Below are 14,355 nucleotides of genomic sequence, written 5' to 3'. Positions count from 1 at the left end.
ATCATTGGGCCGCACAAAGGGCGGACAATCGCTCACCTAATTATTTGGCCCGATTGTGAGTGGCGAACTCTCGGCTCGTGGACGCTTTTTGTGGCCTCTTTTTGTTCGACAAAAAGCGAGCCAATTTTTTTCTTTCTGGGCCACTTTGTTGCTCTTTTTATGAGTTTTTTCCATTGTCACTTTTTCCCGGCCTGCCCTCGCTGGCCGCGATGCCTGCCCTACAAACCTCCTAATTACGGCAGTTAGTCGTTGTCCGCACAAAACGGACAAAACGGACGAAACGGACATTCGGAAGGACATGTGTCCGTTTATTGCACGCTCGCATTTCCCCTAAAAATTGGGCCGAAAAAAAAGAAGAAAATAGGTAGGACTAGGAAGTAGGCAGTAGGCACTAGCAACTAGCAACTAGCAGAGCGGACGCGCCTTTTTATTGGTGCACCTTCGGCGGAACCGCAGGACAACGCACAAGGATCCTCGAAATCGAGGGCGACCTCGCTGCATTAGAAAACTAGATCAGTTTTTTGTTCTGTCCGCTCGATTTTTGTGCCCTGCTCTCTTTATTTCGCTTTATTTCGCTTTATGCTTTATGGTTTATGGCCCCGTTTCCATTTCCCTCTCCTTTGTTCCGGGCAAACAAATTCTGGACGGCATTATGGTATGCATGGTATATGCAGATTTTTATGGGTCCTGCGATCTGGTTCGCGGAACGGGAGTGTCCTGCCGCGAGGACCTTAGCGGCGATCCTGGTCGGCAGTATTAGGAAAGTAGATCACGTTTTTTGTTCCCATTGTGCGCTTTTTTCGCTGCGCTACTTTTTTTCCCCGAACCCAGCGAAATGCTCTAATTTTTTAATTCTTCACGGGTTTTTATGGGGCTCCTGGAAAAACGCGGACAAGGTTAGCGCTCTACTTACCTGTAATTGTGGCCATAACTCGCAGTGCTCTCGTTTTTAAGATCCATTTGTCTGCCCAGGGCATTCATATTTTTATGAGGTCGTTCCTTCCTTCGGGCCGAGCTCAACATAAAATATGCCAGTTTGTTTTGTCTTTGGCAATTATTTGAAATTTCAGTTTCGATTGGTATGTTTTTCCCTTGGCAGAAATGCCATAAATATCTTTAGGCTTCGATTGCAGTGAATGTAGTGTTTTGTATACCCATTAAGAACATGAGGCAATAGTTAGCTAAAAGTTTCATCAAAGGGCTTTTTTATATTTCCCATATAAACACTGCTAATTCGTCGATTGCCTGAGAAATGTTCTCTCAGTTGAATCACTTTTTTACGATGTTTGTTAGAAAATTAAATTACTTATGCTGTTATACACTCCTCAGACATTTTATGGTTATTTGAGTGCGGCGAGTAAAATTCAGTCTTAAGTGGAGGATGGCAACCACCACATTTATTCGAGGGATGATGTGCTCTAATACACACCTCCCCACTTCGAAAAAGATGGTTCTCTTTGAAGGGAGGGTGAAGAATGTGAGGCGGTGTTTATAATCAAACTATTTAAATTTTTCTAAAATATTTTAAGCCGTTTGTAAGAACTTTCTTTTTAAATAATTGTTATCAAAAGCCAATTTCCATGGTGCTATTACACAATGTGTTCACATAATTAATTAAGCCTTAGTAATTGTACAAAATCTAAGTGAGTAATTAAGATATCTTTAATAAACCAGATGGTCTGCCTGTATAACACATAAAGTCATGATGGGAACAGTATTTGAATTAAATAAAATAAAAGTTGTAAGTTAATTCCAGGTATTAACTAAGCATCAACATACATTTAAAAAAACCAGCCCATACTTTATTTTAAACTAATGTAATACTGATAATTGACCTTATATTAAAAGGCATTTATGAATCTCTTTAACTAAAAATGCTATTTGTTATAGGTTTAAAATTAAAGAATGACATACTTTTTAGTACTGTGCTCCCTAATAAATGTCGTTTTATTTAAAAAAAAAAGTCAATTCTTAGGGCTTTAAAGACAATGGTCTTGAATCACTTACTAGACTCATTCTTCTGTCGCAATCATCGTAAATTGTGCCGTTTTTGTTGTAATTGTTTTATTACAGAAATTACTCAATCATCAAGCATAATTCCCTCGTTTTCGTCGTTTTATTGCCAATTTTTGCACTGCCCTGCCTTTTTCCCCGTCCCTCCGTTCAGCGTTTTGCGAATTTTCGCTGGCATTTCTATTGCGCGGACAATTCGGCCAGTGTGTTTGCCATTTACTTGCCATGATGACGGGCATAATCAGCGAGATCGGCGCTTTGTGAGGGCAGAATGTGCAATAAAGTGGCAACAAACGGCTAGGGATTCGCTTCCAAGTATTCCCATTCGCAGCGGAGCTGGAGAGATGCGAAAGTGTTCGCGGATCGGGATCGAGTGAGGGTCGCAGGTACGCCAAACCCAACCCGCCCGATCGCCATAAAGGGTATTTACTGTCGCTGCCGCATTTATGTATGTTTACCTCGCTTGACGACTTAACCCAAGCGGTCCATTCTCCGGACGGAGTCAAAGACAATGGCTCCGGCGGTGCACAATAGGCAAGGTTGTAGCTTGTGGGTAGGGTTCGCGGATGGAAATGGTACCTTTCCTGGCCAAGAAGGCTTGTCTGTGGGCCTTTTCCAGGTCACCGGTAGGTAGACCCTTTCCGATTCCATTGCCCCGGCGAGTTAATGCCAATGCAAATTGCGGCGCAATATAACCCAATAATTTGAACTAACTCGCAGGAGCGCGATATCCTTCTTGGTTACCCGGTAATGCATAACAATGGGACCAGGGAATTGTAAATGAAACTGAAACTGAAACTGTAACTGAAACTGGGACAGATCGCAGATCGCAGATCGCAGATCGAAGGTTCCTCGCTGTGTGTGCCGTGTTAATCCGTTTGCCATCAGCCAGATTATTAGTCAATTGCCAAGTGAGTCTGAGTTTCGCTTTCGTCCTCGTTTCACTTTCGAGTTAGATTTTATTGCAGCATCTTGAACAATCGCCTGAGTTTGGTAGCACGCTGTGCTCTACTTTCTTTTGGCTTCAATTGAGCGCAATTAAACGGAATTCCGAGGACGAAATCGAGGGACCCTGACTATATACCAGAACCGGGTTGCGAAGTCAGGGGATTCCGATTCCTATCCTATCCTATCCTATCTTAACGCTTTCGATGCGGGCGTTTGTTTGTTTGTTTTTGCTGGGATTAGCCGAGGGCTTGACTTGAAACCAAATCTCAATCCCACTCGCAGTCCCACTCGCAGTCGCAGTCGCAGGCCCCTTGCATTTTCATTAGAAAGTCATAAAAACACATAATAATGATGTCGAAGGGATTAGGTAGATGTTTAGCGGATTAACGGACTAGCGAACTGGGTTATTTTTTGCGTCGACTTAGCCCTGATCCCCGAGCTTAACCCGTTTGAGCCGCCGCAGGTAGATATGACAATGGGTCCTGCGTTTTTTCCTCAACCACATCCAACTAACCAACTAGCCAACTACTCACTGCCCCCAAAAGGACACTCTTTGCCGGTACAGTTGCCTCTGGGCATGATTATATCATCATAATAAATGTTTTGCCAAACGAAACCGAAAACTTTTCAAATTAAGTCCCGGCAACTGGGACCCCCCAGCAGCCATTATCCTGGTTATGGGTGGATACCACCGCCTCATCCCTGCTCGCCGGGGTTGATAAAGTTCAGAAAACCCGGAGTGGCTAGTGTGAGGCTGTTAAACGTGCGGCATAATATTAAGACTTCATAAAAGCGCAAATAATTCGCTGGCAAAAGGCGATCGATAAATATATGTATGTATTTAGCTGGGTACATAGCGTATAGAGCATACTAATACCATCAACCCCACTGAGCGGCATAATGCCATATCATTCTTGATGAAGCCGATAAAATCCCATTATTAAGGGGGCCCGCCCGTCCCGCTCGCTCCTGTGGAGTGGCCGCCTGCGGGCGGGCGAGACAAAAGATTCGCTCATACGCTATGAATACCAAATCGGCGCTCTCTCTAAAAAGTCAGGAATAGGACCTGCTCTCCGGCTCCATCCCGCTGCTCCTCCGCTTTGTCTCTCCTCGTAATCGTCGCTCAGCAGCGGCTCTCTGCACCGCAAGATTAGCACTGCCTGGGCAGCTGTCCCGCTCGCACTTGCCTGCCGCCCTGTGATTGGCCAGCCCCGCGATGGCGGCCATTTGCCAGAGAGCGAAAGAGCGTGGCGGAGAGGTATAAAAGGGCGCGGGGTGGCTGAGAGCGACACACTCGAGCTGTGACCGCCGCACAGTCAACAACTGCCTCTGAAACACTCTCTCAAATAAAAAAAACAACACCCAACTGTTATATATCGAACTGCTTTCACCGCCGCGAAAGATGCACGGATACCGAACCTACAACATGGAGAGCCACCATGCCCACCACGACGCCAGTCCCGTGGACCAGAAGCCGCTGGTTGTGGACCTCCTGGCCACCCAGTATGGCAAACCCCAGACGCCACCCCCCTCGCCAAATGGTAAGATAACAGATAATCATCTTTGAGTGTGACAATTTACTTACTTCCGCTCTTTTACTTTTGTCCCTAACAGAATGCCTATCCAGTCCGGACAACTCGCTGAACGGCAGCCGCGGCTCGGAGATTCCCGCCGACCCGTCGGTACGTCGCTACCGTACCGCCTTCACCCGTGACCAGCTGGGTCGTCTGGAGAAGGAGTTCTACAAGGAGAACTACGTGTCGCGTCCGCGTCGCTGCGAACTGGCCGCCCAGCTCAATCTGCCGGAGAGCACCATCAAGGTGTGGTTCCAGAACCGCCGCATGAAGGACAAGCGCCAGCGCATTGCCGTCGCCTGGCCCTATGCCGCCGTCTACTCGGACCCCGCCTTCGCCGCCTCCATCCTGCAGGCGGCCGCCAACAGTGTGGGCATGCCCTACCTGTCCACCAACCCGATGATGGCCCCCGGCATGCCGCCCATGGCCCCCGGAATGCCGCCCATGGCCATGCCCCAGATGCCGGCCATGCAGATGCCCGGCCATGCGGCTCATCCCTCGCCCTACGGACAGTACCGCTACACGCCGTACCACATCCCCGCCCGGCCGACGCCCCCGCATCCCGCTGGCCCTCATATGCACCAGCAAATGATGGGTAACAGCGCCGCCAGCTCCGTGTCCGCCTCCGCCGCCTCCTACTCCGCCGCCGCCGCCGCCGGACTGCTGGGCGCCCTGCCCTCCGGCTCCTGCTATCCGGGATTGGGCGTGCCCAAGACCCAGACGCCGCCACTGGACCTGCAGTCCTCCTCCTCGCCGCACTCCTCCACGCTGTCGCTCTCGCCAGTGGGATCCGATCACGCCAAGGTGTTCGACCGCAGTCCAGTGGCCCTGGCTCCACTGGCAGCTCCTGCTCCAGTTCCGCTGACCACCACCAGTCCGCTGCCAGCTCCCGGCCTCCTGATGCCCAGTGCCAAGCGGCCCGCCTCCGACATGTCGCCACCGCCCACGACGACCATGATTGCGGAGCCCAAGCCGAAGCTCTTCAAGCCCTACAAGACTGAGGCGTAAGAACCAGTTCCCGATTCCCTTAATACCTGATTTCCCATCCCCCCAAAGATTGTACAAACTAGCCTTAGTCCTCCTATTTATTCCCGAAGATTGTACAGATTGTTAAGTAAGCTAGCTAAATGTAGTGATAATTAAGACACTAAATCAAAAATAAATACGAAAATAACTGAAACTTATGCGATACACATTTGAAAACTACCTGGGAGTATTGAGCATTGAGTATTGAGCACTGGGTGTGGCATACCTGAGTCGCTTTTATGGACCTGGTCGTTTGGATTAGCTGGCTGGAGAAACCTGGCTGGACAGCTGCTCTCTGGGAAGCGGCGACCTTCGCAGGGCAACTACAAGTATAGTGTATAGGGTCCAGTGGCCTTCGACGGGGCCACCCACAATTCCAAAAAGGAAAAAAAGGACGCCCCACGGGGGTTTGGCACAAGCCAAACGGACACCGAGCCAATGGCTTATTAATGCGATTTGAGCAGATCGAAGCGGACCATGGCCACCCCCGCTGCTTAATGTCCTTGGGCAGGCAGTTGGGCCCACTCCCTGCCACGCGTCAGGTTGCATTCCGGGCGAGAATCAATTCCGGTGTCCTCGCACTGCATTGGGCTCGGCTAATTAATTGTCACCTCTCCTCACCCGTTGCGCCGTGTCCCTGGCCGTATGTTTGCTTTCTCCTGGCCAGTGAGAAGCGATTGTCATAATTGAGAAATCATCAGAGGGGCGAGAGAGAAGTCAAATCCCTATTTAATTGCCGGGCAAAACATGTGTTTCAATTGTGCAAAATCCGGACCCAAAAGGGGTGTCAATTGCTCATAATCCCGCAGCTAAAAAACCAGAGTCAGCAAAAAGGCAGGGTTATTCAATTCAAAAGTGGAGTGGGCAGACACTAGAGATACATATACCAAGTCACCCCTGATCCTGATACCCGTCCTGGTCCTGCCTGTGTCTAATACCTAATTGAGCGTTCGGCGCATCAAAACATGTTTTGACACTTGCCAGGCGGGGCATAAAAAATGGTCCGTGAAGTGTTATCCTTGGCGTTGGAGTGGCGCACCCCTTTTCTCGCTGGTGTTTTGCTGGTGTTTTCCGGTGGGGATGCTATGCGATTCGAGCACACAAGTGGCAGCATTTTATGATTTGATAATAAAGATACAGATACACGCTCTGGGGAATTCCCCGGCGGATTCGGATACAGTAAATTAAAAAATAGCCAAAACGGGAAATCTCTGCAGGATTGACTTGGCCAAAGAGGGGTGGTTGCTGGCTCTGCGTGCAGGTTGATAATTAATCATGTGGGGATTAGGGATTAGACTGGTTGAAATACAGAAATCATCAAGTTGTTTATTGCAAAATTATGCGACAAGCTGCCGAAATGGCTGGCTAGAGGATTAGGCTTGTCCAACGGGCAGATGGGAACTGGAAACAGCTGCTCAGCAGGCTAAAATATAAAAGAGTTAACTGATTTCGATTCGAGGCGAGGGAGTAAATGCGATATTATTATCAATTAGGCATTCGTCTCTAATTCGGCATTGTCTGCGCCGCACAACCGACATATTTCCGACATTTATAGGGGCAATCAATGGATACACAGCTATGAATGGCTGCCACTTCATGCGAACTTCTCCCACGAAACCAAAAAAACAAAAATACAATGCATTATTCAACAGCCAAGGCTCTGTAGCTCTGAATAGAGAGATACCATATGATGTGCAAACAAAATTAAGTTTTATTGGGGCGTGATGAGTGAGTGAGCGAGGAACTAGGGATGGGTTTGGATTCAGGCTTCAGTTTTCAGGCTTTCAGTTACTATTGCTGTTACTTTGGCTGTTTCTGATTTCTTTTAATAGTGAATTAGCACCTAGGAACTGGCCGTTTATGGCCCTGCCCTCCGCTTTCCAGCTGCGGAGCCGACAAAAGGCAGCTTTTGTGGCCAAGACGACCGCAATTCGGGGCTCTCCATCGATTTATGAGCTACGAATTTCACACTAACTGTCAATGAACATAAAGTGATCATCAGAGGGCGAGGGAGATCTCTTCGTCTTGGGCAAACGGCAAACAGCAAACGGCAACGGAAAACGGCAAGATCTGAAGATGGAGCCAGGCTGTGGATAACCCAAACCCCCCCTTGTGAGAGAGCCAGAGAATCGCAGAGAATTCACGTGGTAATTGCAGTCAAGAGTTAAGAGCTGAGAGCGCTAAACGAAGTTGAAAATGCTTTATGACCCTGCCAAATAGATGGCTCTGCAGATGAGGGGTTTCGCAATCAGCCAGCGGATGAATAAACATCTTTGTAAAATGATGATGCCAGCACTGAAATAATTTCACACGTTTCTCGCACACACAGCATACTCTATATGCGTCATGTATTCACGGATTCGAATTCCCATTCAGATATGAATATATATGTATCCACGGCATGTTTGCCAATTTGCACGCTGTCCATTAACGGACCATGCGCCGTTTATCTGATTCGGATTCGGATTCATTGGCCATTTTCATGGATATTAACGGCCTGATAATCGCGACAATCAAACTCATGTTTAGCCAACATTTCCATATAGCATTGGGGGTCGAATGCTTCGGCAATTGGTCAGGGTTCACTCTAAATGGGTAAATGGTAAATGGTAAATGGTGAATGTGAAGCGGCAGTTAAAGGCCCGAATCAATTGCCCTGATGGATGCTGCGGCTGTCCGAAGTTGCAGCTTTTCGGGTCGGAGGGCTATAAATCTGCAGGCCAGATAATGAAACTAGAATGATTGCGGCAATCACTGGTGTGGCCAGCAGCCAGAGGGTCCTTTTGCGCATGTCCTGGCTGCAGATACACACTGCTCACATAGCGATAGATACAGATACAGATACGGATACGGATACATAGGGCAGTCAGCCACTTTACATTATGTGGCAAAGGACTGGCGATTACCGATTCCGCAGTTCAGAGCCTCAGGGCCTCAGACTTTTCAGATCCTGCGCACACGACGTGTCAACTTTATTGCGGTTTGACTTTGCCGCGGCCCCTCGAACCTGGAACACCCACTTTGAGCCAGGACCCTCCGACGGCGACCCTCCCATTTCCATGATTTACAATTCCCGTTTTTTTTTCGCCTTATTTTTTAGGGGCTTTAATAGCCATCGTAAAGCCGCAGGAGGACTAGAACTCTGCACTCTGCACTCTGCACTCTGGACTCTGCTCACATTTCGCGCACTGATTCTAAAAAATGAAATCATTTTTTCTCGAATTTTACGAGCAGGACTCTTTGTCCTGGCCAGGCCCTTGTCCTTTTTTGCGACTCTCCGCATTTTTTTTCGAACATTCCGGTCATTACCTACGGAACGTTTTATGGCGGAGATGATATTCGCTCGGCCTGGGTTCCGTTTTTTAGGCCATAAAAATTAGGCGGCATAAAAAAACTGCATTGGAATTCTAGTTCTAGTTTCAGGTTTTTAGGTTTCCAGGTTTCTGCCAGCCCGGCGATAGATTCGCATTTCGCGGAATTCGGAAGCGGAACCGACTTTCAGATCCCGGCTGACCTTGCCTTTTAAGCCAAGCCAAGGGGCCGTAAAAAAATTGACTCGCTGCGGTGCGCGGAATATTTTTTAAGAACTGACTTTCCAGCGATCCTGATCCTGATCTCTGGGTGCAAATCGTAAAAAAAACAGAACAAAAAGCGTACATTTCGCCGGCAAATGATCTGTTAATGGGCCGGGCTAAAAAAGTAAGTCACAAAGTCACAAGGTTGTCCGGGCAATTGGCCTGGTTAAGGATGTGTGGCATACTGGGAAAGCCGCAGGACTCTCGGTAGATCAAAGCTCTTAGGGTCCAAGGGATTCCCCCGAAGATTCACACGACTGGCGGGGATCCCCCTTTGAAATGGACCGCCGTTAATGGCCACAAAAGGAATAAAAAAAAAGCAAGTGACATGCAAATTAGGCGGTTTAATTGTGCCAGCGGTCACGCAAATTAGGGGCGGACTGACCTTGCCACTAACCCCTACTACCCCCACCCCTCCTCTTTTATCAGTGGGAACCGCCAACGGCAGCAGCAGCACCACCAAAACTACCGAACGCATGACCTTCGACCTTCGGCCGCATTGTTATCTCACTTTTTCTTATTTTTTCACAGGCCATTTGCGTTCGCTGCTGCCGTCCTTCGTGTCCTTTTAGCATGCGTGTCCTTTTTAGCATGCTAAAAATCAATAGATCGAAAATGTGCGCGATCTTAGCCGGAATTCGAGTGGGATTAGTCGTTTATGGCCCACGCCCTCAATCCTCCATAAAACACTAAGCGCTTTTCCCTAAATTTACATCTAGATATCTGCATCTGTATCTGAATCTGAATCTGTATCTGTTGCTCTGATGAATAAACAACTTTTTGATATAGTGCTGCTCAAAATGGCTCCCACTCATCCCCTTTGGCAGCTGGTGGTGTGTATAGAGTGCGGCATCCGGAGTCCGGAATCCGGGGGAAAGCCAAAAATATCCCATGGATGCCATCAATTAGCATACAATTAAAAAATGCTTAAACAGGGAAATCGACTTGGGATGCGAGTGGTTTAACCACAGTTGCAGCCGCAGCTACATTTGTATCTGTATCTGCGTATCTGCAACTCCAAGTGGCAGGCAGCAGATCAAAGCGACGACAACATAATTGCTGCTTCACTTCACAGTTCTCAGGCACTTAAGATATATATTACAGCATATATGGCATCAGTATATGGTGGTCCGGATCAGCAGCTCCCTTTCTACACAGAGAGAGAAAACCAAGAACAGTCGTTCTTAAAAGCCGTGTAAGCACGAATATTCTTATTTTAAGAGCATTTTTGTGTTGACTCACTAACTAATGGGGTTTGGCTTATGAACATGTTGGTATTGAATTATACAAAAAAAAATAGTTTTTTATACCGGTTGCGCCCTACTGGCATCAACTTTGGCTATGTACTAATCTAACTAAGTGCTGATAAGAATTCAAAGAAATATGTTTGTAATCAAAAAACTTGATAAGAAGACATAAAAACTAAAAAAACGGTATAAATTAATTACCTTGTCTAGAATTTGAACCAGGGGGCTCTTAATAACTTACTCAATATTTAATGTTCTAAGACACTTAACCCCTAGTCCAATCATTTTAGGAACAAAATGTTCTTGTTTAAAGAACGGCGTTCTTATTTTGAGAATATTTTTAAACAAACCACCTTTCAGAAATCAATTAAACTTGATTCAGGAACATTAAGAACATTTTGTACGCAAAAGTTTCGTTCTTGCTTTGAACACATATTCAACTCAATTGAGAACATCCGAGTTCTCTCTGTGTAGCGTTCTTTTTTTAAGTCTGCCTGGCTGACTGACTGATGGTGGCCCATTTCGAGGGCCCATTTCGTGGCGCCTGCTAATTGAGATCGCGGCGATCCTTTGGCCGGCCACTTGAGGCCATGTCCTGCGGAAGTAAGTGCCGCCACTTCCTGGTTTCGTCCTTAAGGGGGAAAGATCAAAGGGGGATCTAAATCGGCATCGGCATCGGAATCGGAATCGGAATCGGAATCGGCATGAGGATCTGCATAGAGTGTCACAACTCAGTAATGATAAGCAGGAACACATATGTATGATACCTGCCACCGATCCCGGGTGGCAAGTCCGAGACTAATCCACAAATATTGTCAACTCTTTGGCTCTAATCTGTGGCCTAATCACTTCCCTGAAATGCATAATTGTGCCGCTGCTTTTGATACGCCGTAGTCAGGAGCAAAAGGAGTGAAAGGAGCGAAAGGAGAAAAGGGAACCGCAGCCAAGTGGCAGTCGCGATTGGCAAATCCGATGGCAAACAAAGGCCGCAGAATGGACAACAAGTAGCGGCGAATTAGCAATCCTATCATGCTTTTATGGCCAGTTCGCGCGAATTTGAATGCCAGCCATGGACCGGGGACCCTGTCAACCCCTTTAGGGCGATAATCCTTCTAAATGTTTGCATTAATTTCGAGGCGTAAACGGATTAGGGCGTGCCGGCTGGGCGGAACCCGCAGCAGAAACCGCCGAGGACACTGCACCGACTGACCTGACCTGACCTGCTACTCTACTCTACTCTACTCTACTCTACAATCCGTCTAATCCTTTCGCATTTGCTGGACTGACTTCTGGACTTGCTCCGCCCCTAATCCTTGCGAGGTCCTGGGTCCAGAGTAACCGGATTAACTGCGATTACCCCAGATGATCCGCAGAAAGTCAATCTGGTTCGGGCCTAATGAGAAGTCAGAGAAGTCAGCCAAGTCAACCAAATCGAGTGAGTCCAATCCAATCCTTTCTCCCCCTTTTCTGTTTATTTGTTTGGGTTCGTTTGTTTTGAGAATTTCTGGCAATTAAGTTGCCCGATTGGATGCGCGGGGGCGGGCGCATCAAATCCTTTCGGCATACCTGTCCACCCACAGGATGCAGATAGCCAGTGTCTCAAGGCTGCAAAGTCAACAAGTCGGCAGCAAATTTCCATTTTGCCTTCTATTTTCTCATATTTTTTTAGCCCTAACTCGCGGCATTGTTTGGGCCAAGTTTTTCTTCTGCCAAATTGCGAAGATGATGCGGGGATTATGCGCTGATTGCGTGCAATTATGGACATCCTGCGAGGCCGGGCGAAACTTCCTGCTAAATCCTTTCAGGAGCCGGCAGAACCCCTTTGTTCCGGAGTCCTTGACGCATCCTTCGACATCCTTCGTTTTTTTTTCGCGTTGCAGCAGCTTGCGTAAAATTTCATAACCCTACGAGCTGTAGTTCCGCGGAAATCCTTAGCCCTAGCCTTATCCTTTTTACCTCTTGCCAATCCGTTGGCTAAAAAACAGCTCCGACTTCCGAGTAACTACGGGGCATACGGCATAAAAAACGGCGAAAGGACGAAACACGCTGGCCAGGTAGCATTGCGAATTCCGCCAAAGTGCGGTCCGGTTATATAACGGGTTTTCATATGGCCAGGATCGGCAGGATCAACCAGAAACAGGCAGCCTCTGTTTTGATTTAGGCAGCTTCAGTTAATTACCCGGACGGTCAGCAATTGCCGGCAATTATAAAACAGCGCAGATGTATCTCTATATCTCTATATCTCATGCTCATACCAAACAAAACCAAAAAAGAATAAAGGGGGAGATGCGTGGGTGGTTCAACGGGTGATAAATGTGCGTGATTTGGAATGAATGCGCATCGATTAAAACCGCAGGGCAATCAATTTAGCGCCTTTTACGCCAAATTGGCTCGTACACAACCAATTAATGTCAGCGGGTGAACTGACACCCTCCATTCCCCTCTCCTCTCCCACCCCCTCAATGCTCTGGCCAACCACCCCCGAACAAAACAATTACAACAAACAGCAAAGCGAAACAGAGCGACTGCTGCAGATTCCGCTCAATAAACCTCCAATAAAGCGAATCCAGCGTGAGGCGTCGACGTCTAATTGCTGTTAACTCGTCAACTAGGAGAACGCTCCTCCTTCGCCGGTTTTTCCGACCCATCCTCCCCCTTTTCCCCCCTCGCTGACTGCCTGATTAAACACATTGGAGCTGCGAGATATACAGTCGAGCATCTGTAACTGAAAACTAATGGAAACTGTCTTGTTAATAAACCTAAAAAAATATGTTTGTCTTGTACTCCGCTTTTCATAATCAGTAAGCCATTCAAACTGGCATTATACTTTTTATACCATAACCATATGAGCTATTTTTAACTTTTATTATTTAAGTCAAGAAATTTTGTTCATAGATTCATTATATCTTTTCTTATTTGATTAGTTCCAGACTTTCAACTATCTACTTTAATTTTTTTTTTGTATTTTCCCTTTGCACTTTTTTAATCATTTTGTAGTTAGGTACATCAATTAAATTTAGTTTTAAAAATTGAACTGAAATCTTGTTACTAACATTTTAAAAACTCTTTTTTGCAAGTATCTCAAATAACATTGTAATCATGTCTTCAATATTTTTTCTGTTACTTTAGCTCAATAACAACAAATATAACGAAAGACAATGAAAAAAAGTTCAACATTACTGTTACTCAATAATATAACCTCTATTGTTTTTAGTTTCATTTCTAAACTGAAGAGTCAAAAACTGTAGTCTAAGGTCTTATTTTTTAAACAGATTAGTTTTGAATGGATACTTTCATTGTATTTATTTAAATAATATTCATAATTCATAATCGTAACATTAAAATTCATGTAGCAATTGTTTAGTTTTTGTGACTTCTTGTTTGGTGTATAAAAACAAACGTTGTTTAGTTTTAATCAGATATACACTATTAAGATAAATAAGCTAAATAAAAATTAGCCAATTCCCAAAAAAGTATCGATGTACCTACACTGCGGGCTTATGGCTGAAAGTCTGATCAAAATGAAACCCAACAGAAATGCGAGTTACGAAAGTTTGACTTTATGAGTATACGACTAACTTGTGTAAAACCAAGTATTTTATTCGAGTTAAAGACGTTCGACTGTACGGAAAAGTGTGGTGAAAGGGGCGCGGCCGGGGCGCTGTTTGCATCATACACCGCAATGAATGAGTGCCCCATAATTGTGACTTTGAGTCTGAGGCGATTCCGCAGCTCTGCTGCATCCTCTGCCGCGGAAGGCGACGGCCATCTTTATCAGCAACCCCCACTTCCCCCACCACCACCTCTTTTTTATTCTTTTTGTTTTAGATACAAACTGGTTTCCGCTCGCGCACTTTCCCTCTCTTCGCGCAGGCGCTCTTCGCGAGCAAGAGACTTGACGCCGATTGGTGGACTCCGTCTGGCGTTTCCATGGAGTTGGCTCCCATTTTTTGGGGCAGCGACCACGCCCAT

General features: G+C 46.5%; 1 protein-coding gene across 1 annotated transcript; it reads left to right on the top strand.

Moving 5' to 3' along the window:
* The first annotated feature begins 4,272 nt into the window (after positions 1 to 4,272).
* Positions 4,273 to 5,687, top strand: LOC108141287 (segmentation protein even-skipped). The gene is made up of 2 exons (XM_017264555.2): positions 4,273 to 4,502; positions 4,576 to 5,687. Exons 1-2 carry the CDS (start codon positions 4,364 to 4,366, stop codon positions 5,541 to 5,543), a joined length of 1,107 nt encoding a protein of 368 aa, XP_017120044.1. The 5' UTR covers positions 4,273 to 4,363; the 3' UTR covers positions 5,544 to 5,687.
* Positions 5,688 to 14,355: the final 8,668 nt, after the last annotated feature.

Source organism: Drosophila elegans, unplaced genomic scaffold (genome assembly GCF_018152505.1).
Source record: "Drosophila elegans isolate 14027-0461.03 unplaced genomic scaffold, ASM1815250v1 contig_183, whole genome shotgun sequence".
Lineage (NCBI taxonomy): Eukaryota > Metazoa > Arthropoda > Insecta > Diptera > Drosophilidae > Drosophila > Drosophila elegans.
Note: the sequence above shows the minus strand (reverse complement) of the source record. Positions and strands in the feature narration are given on the sequence as shown.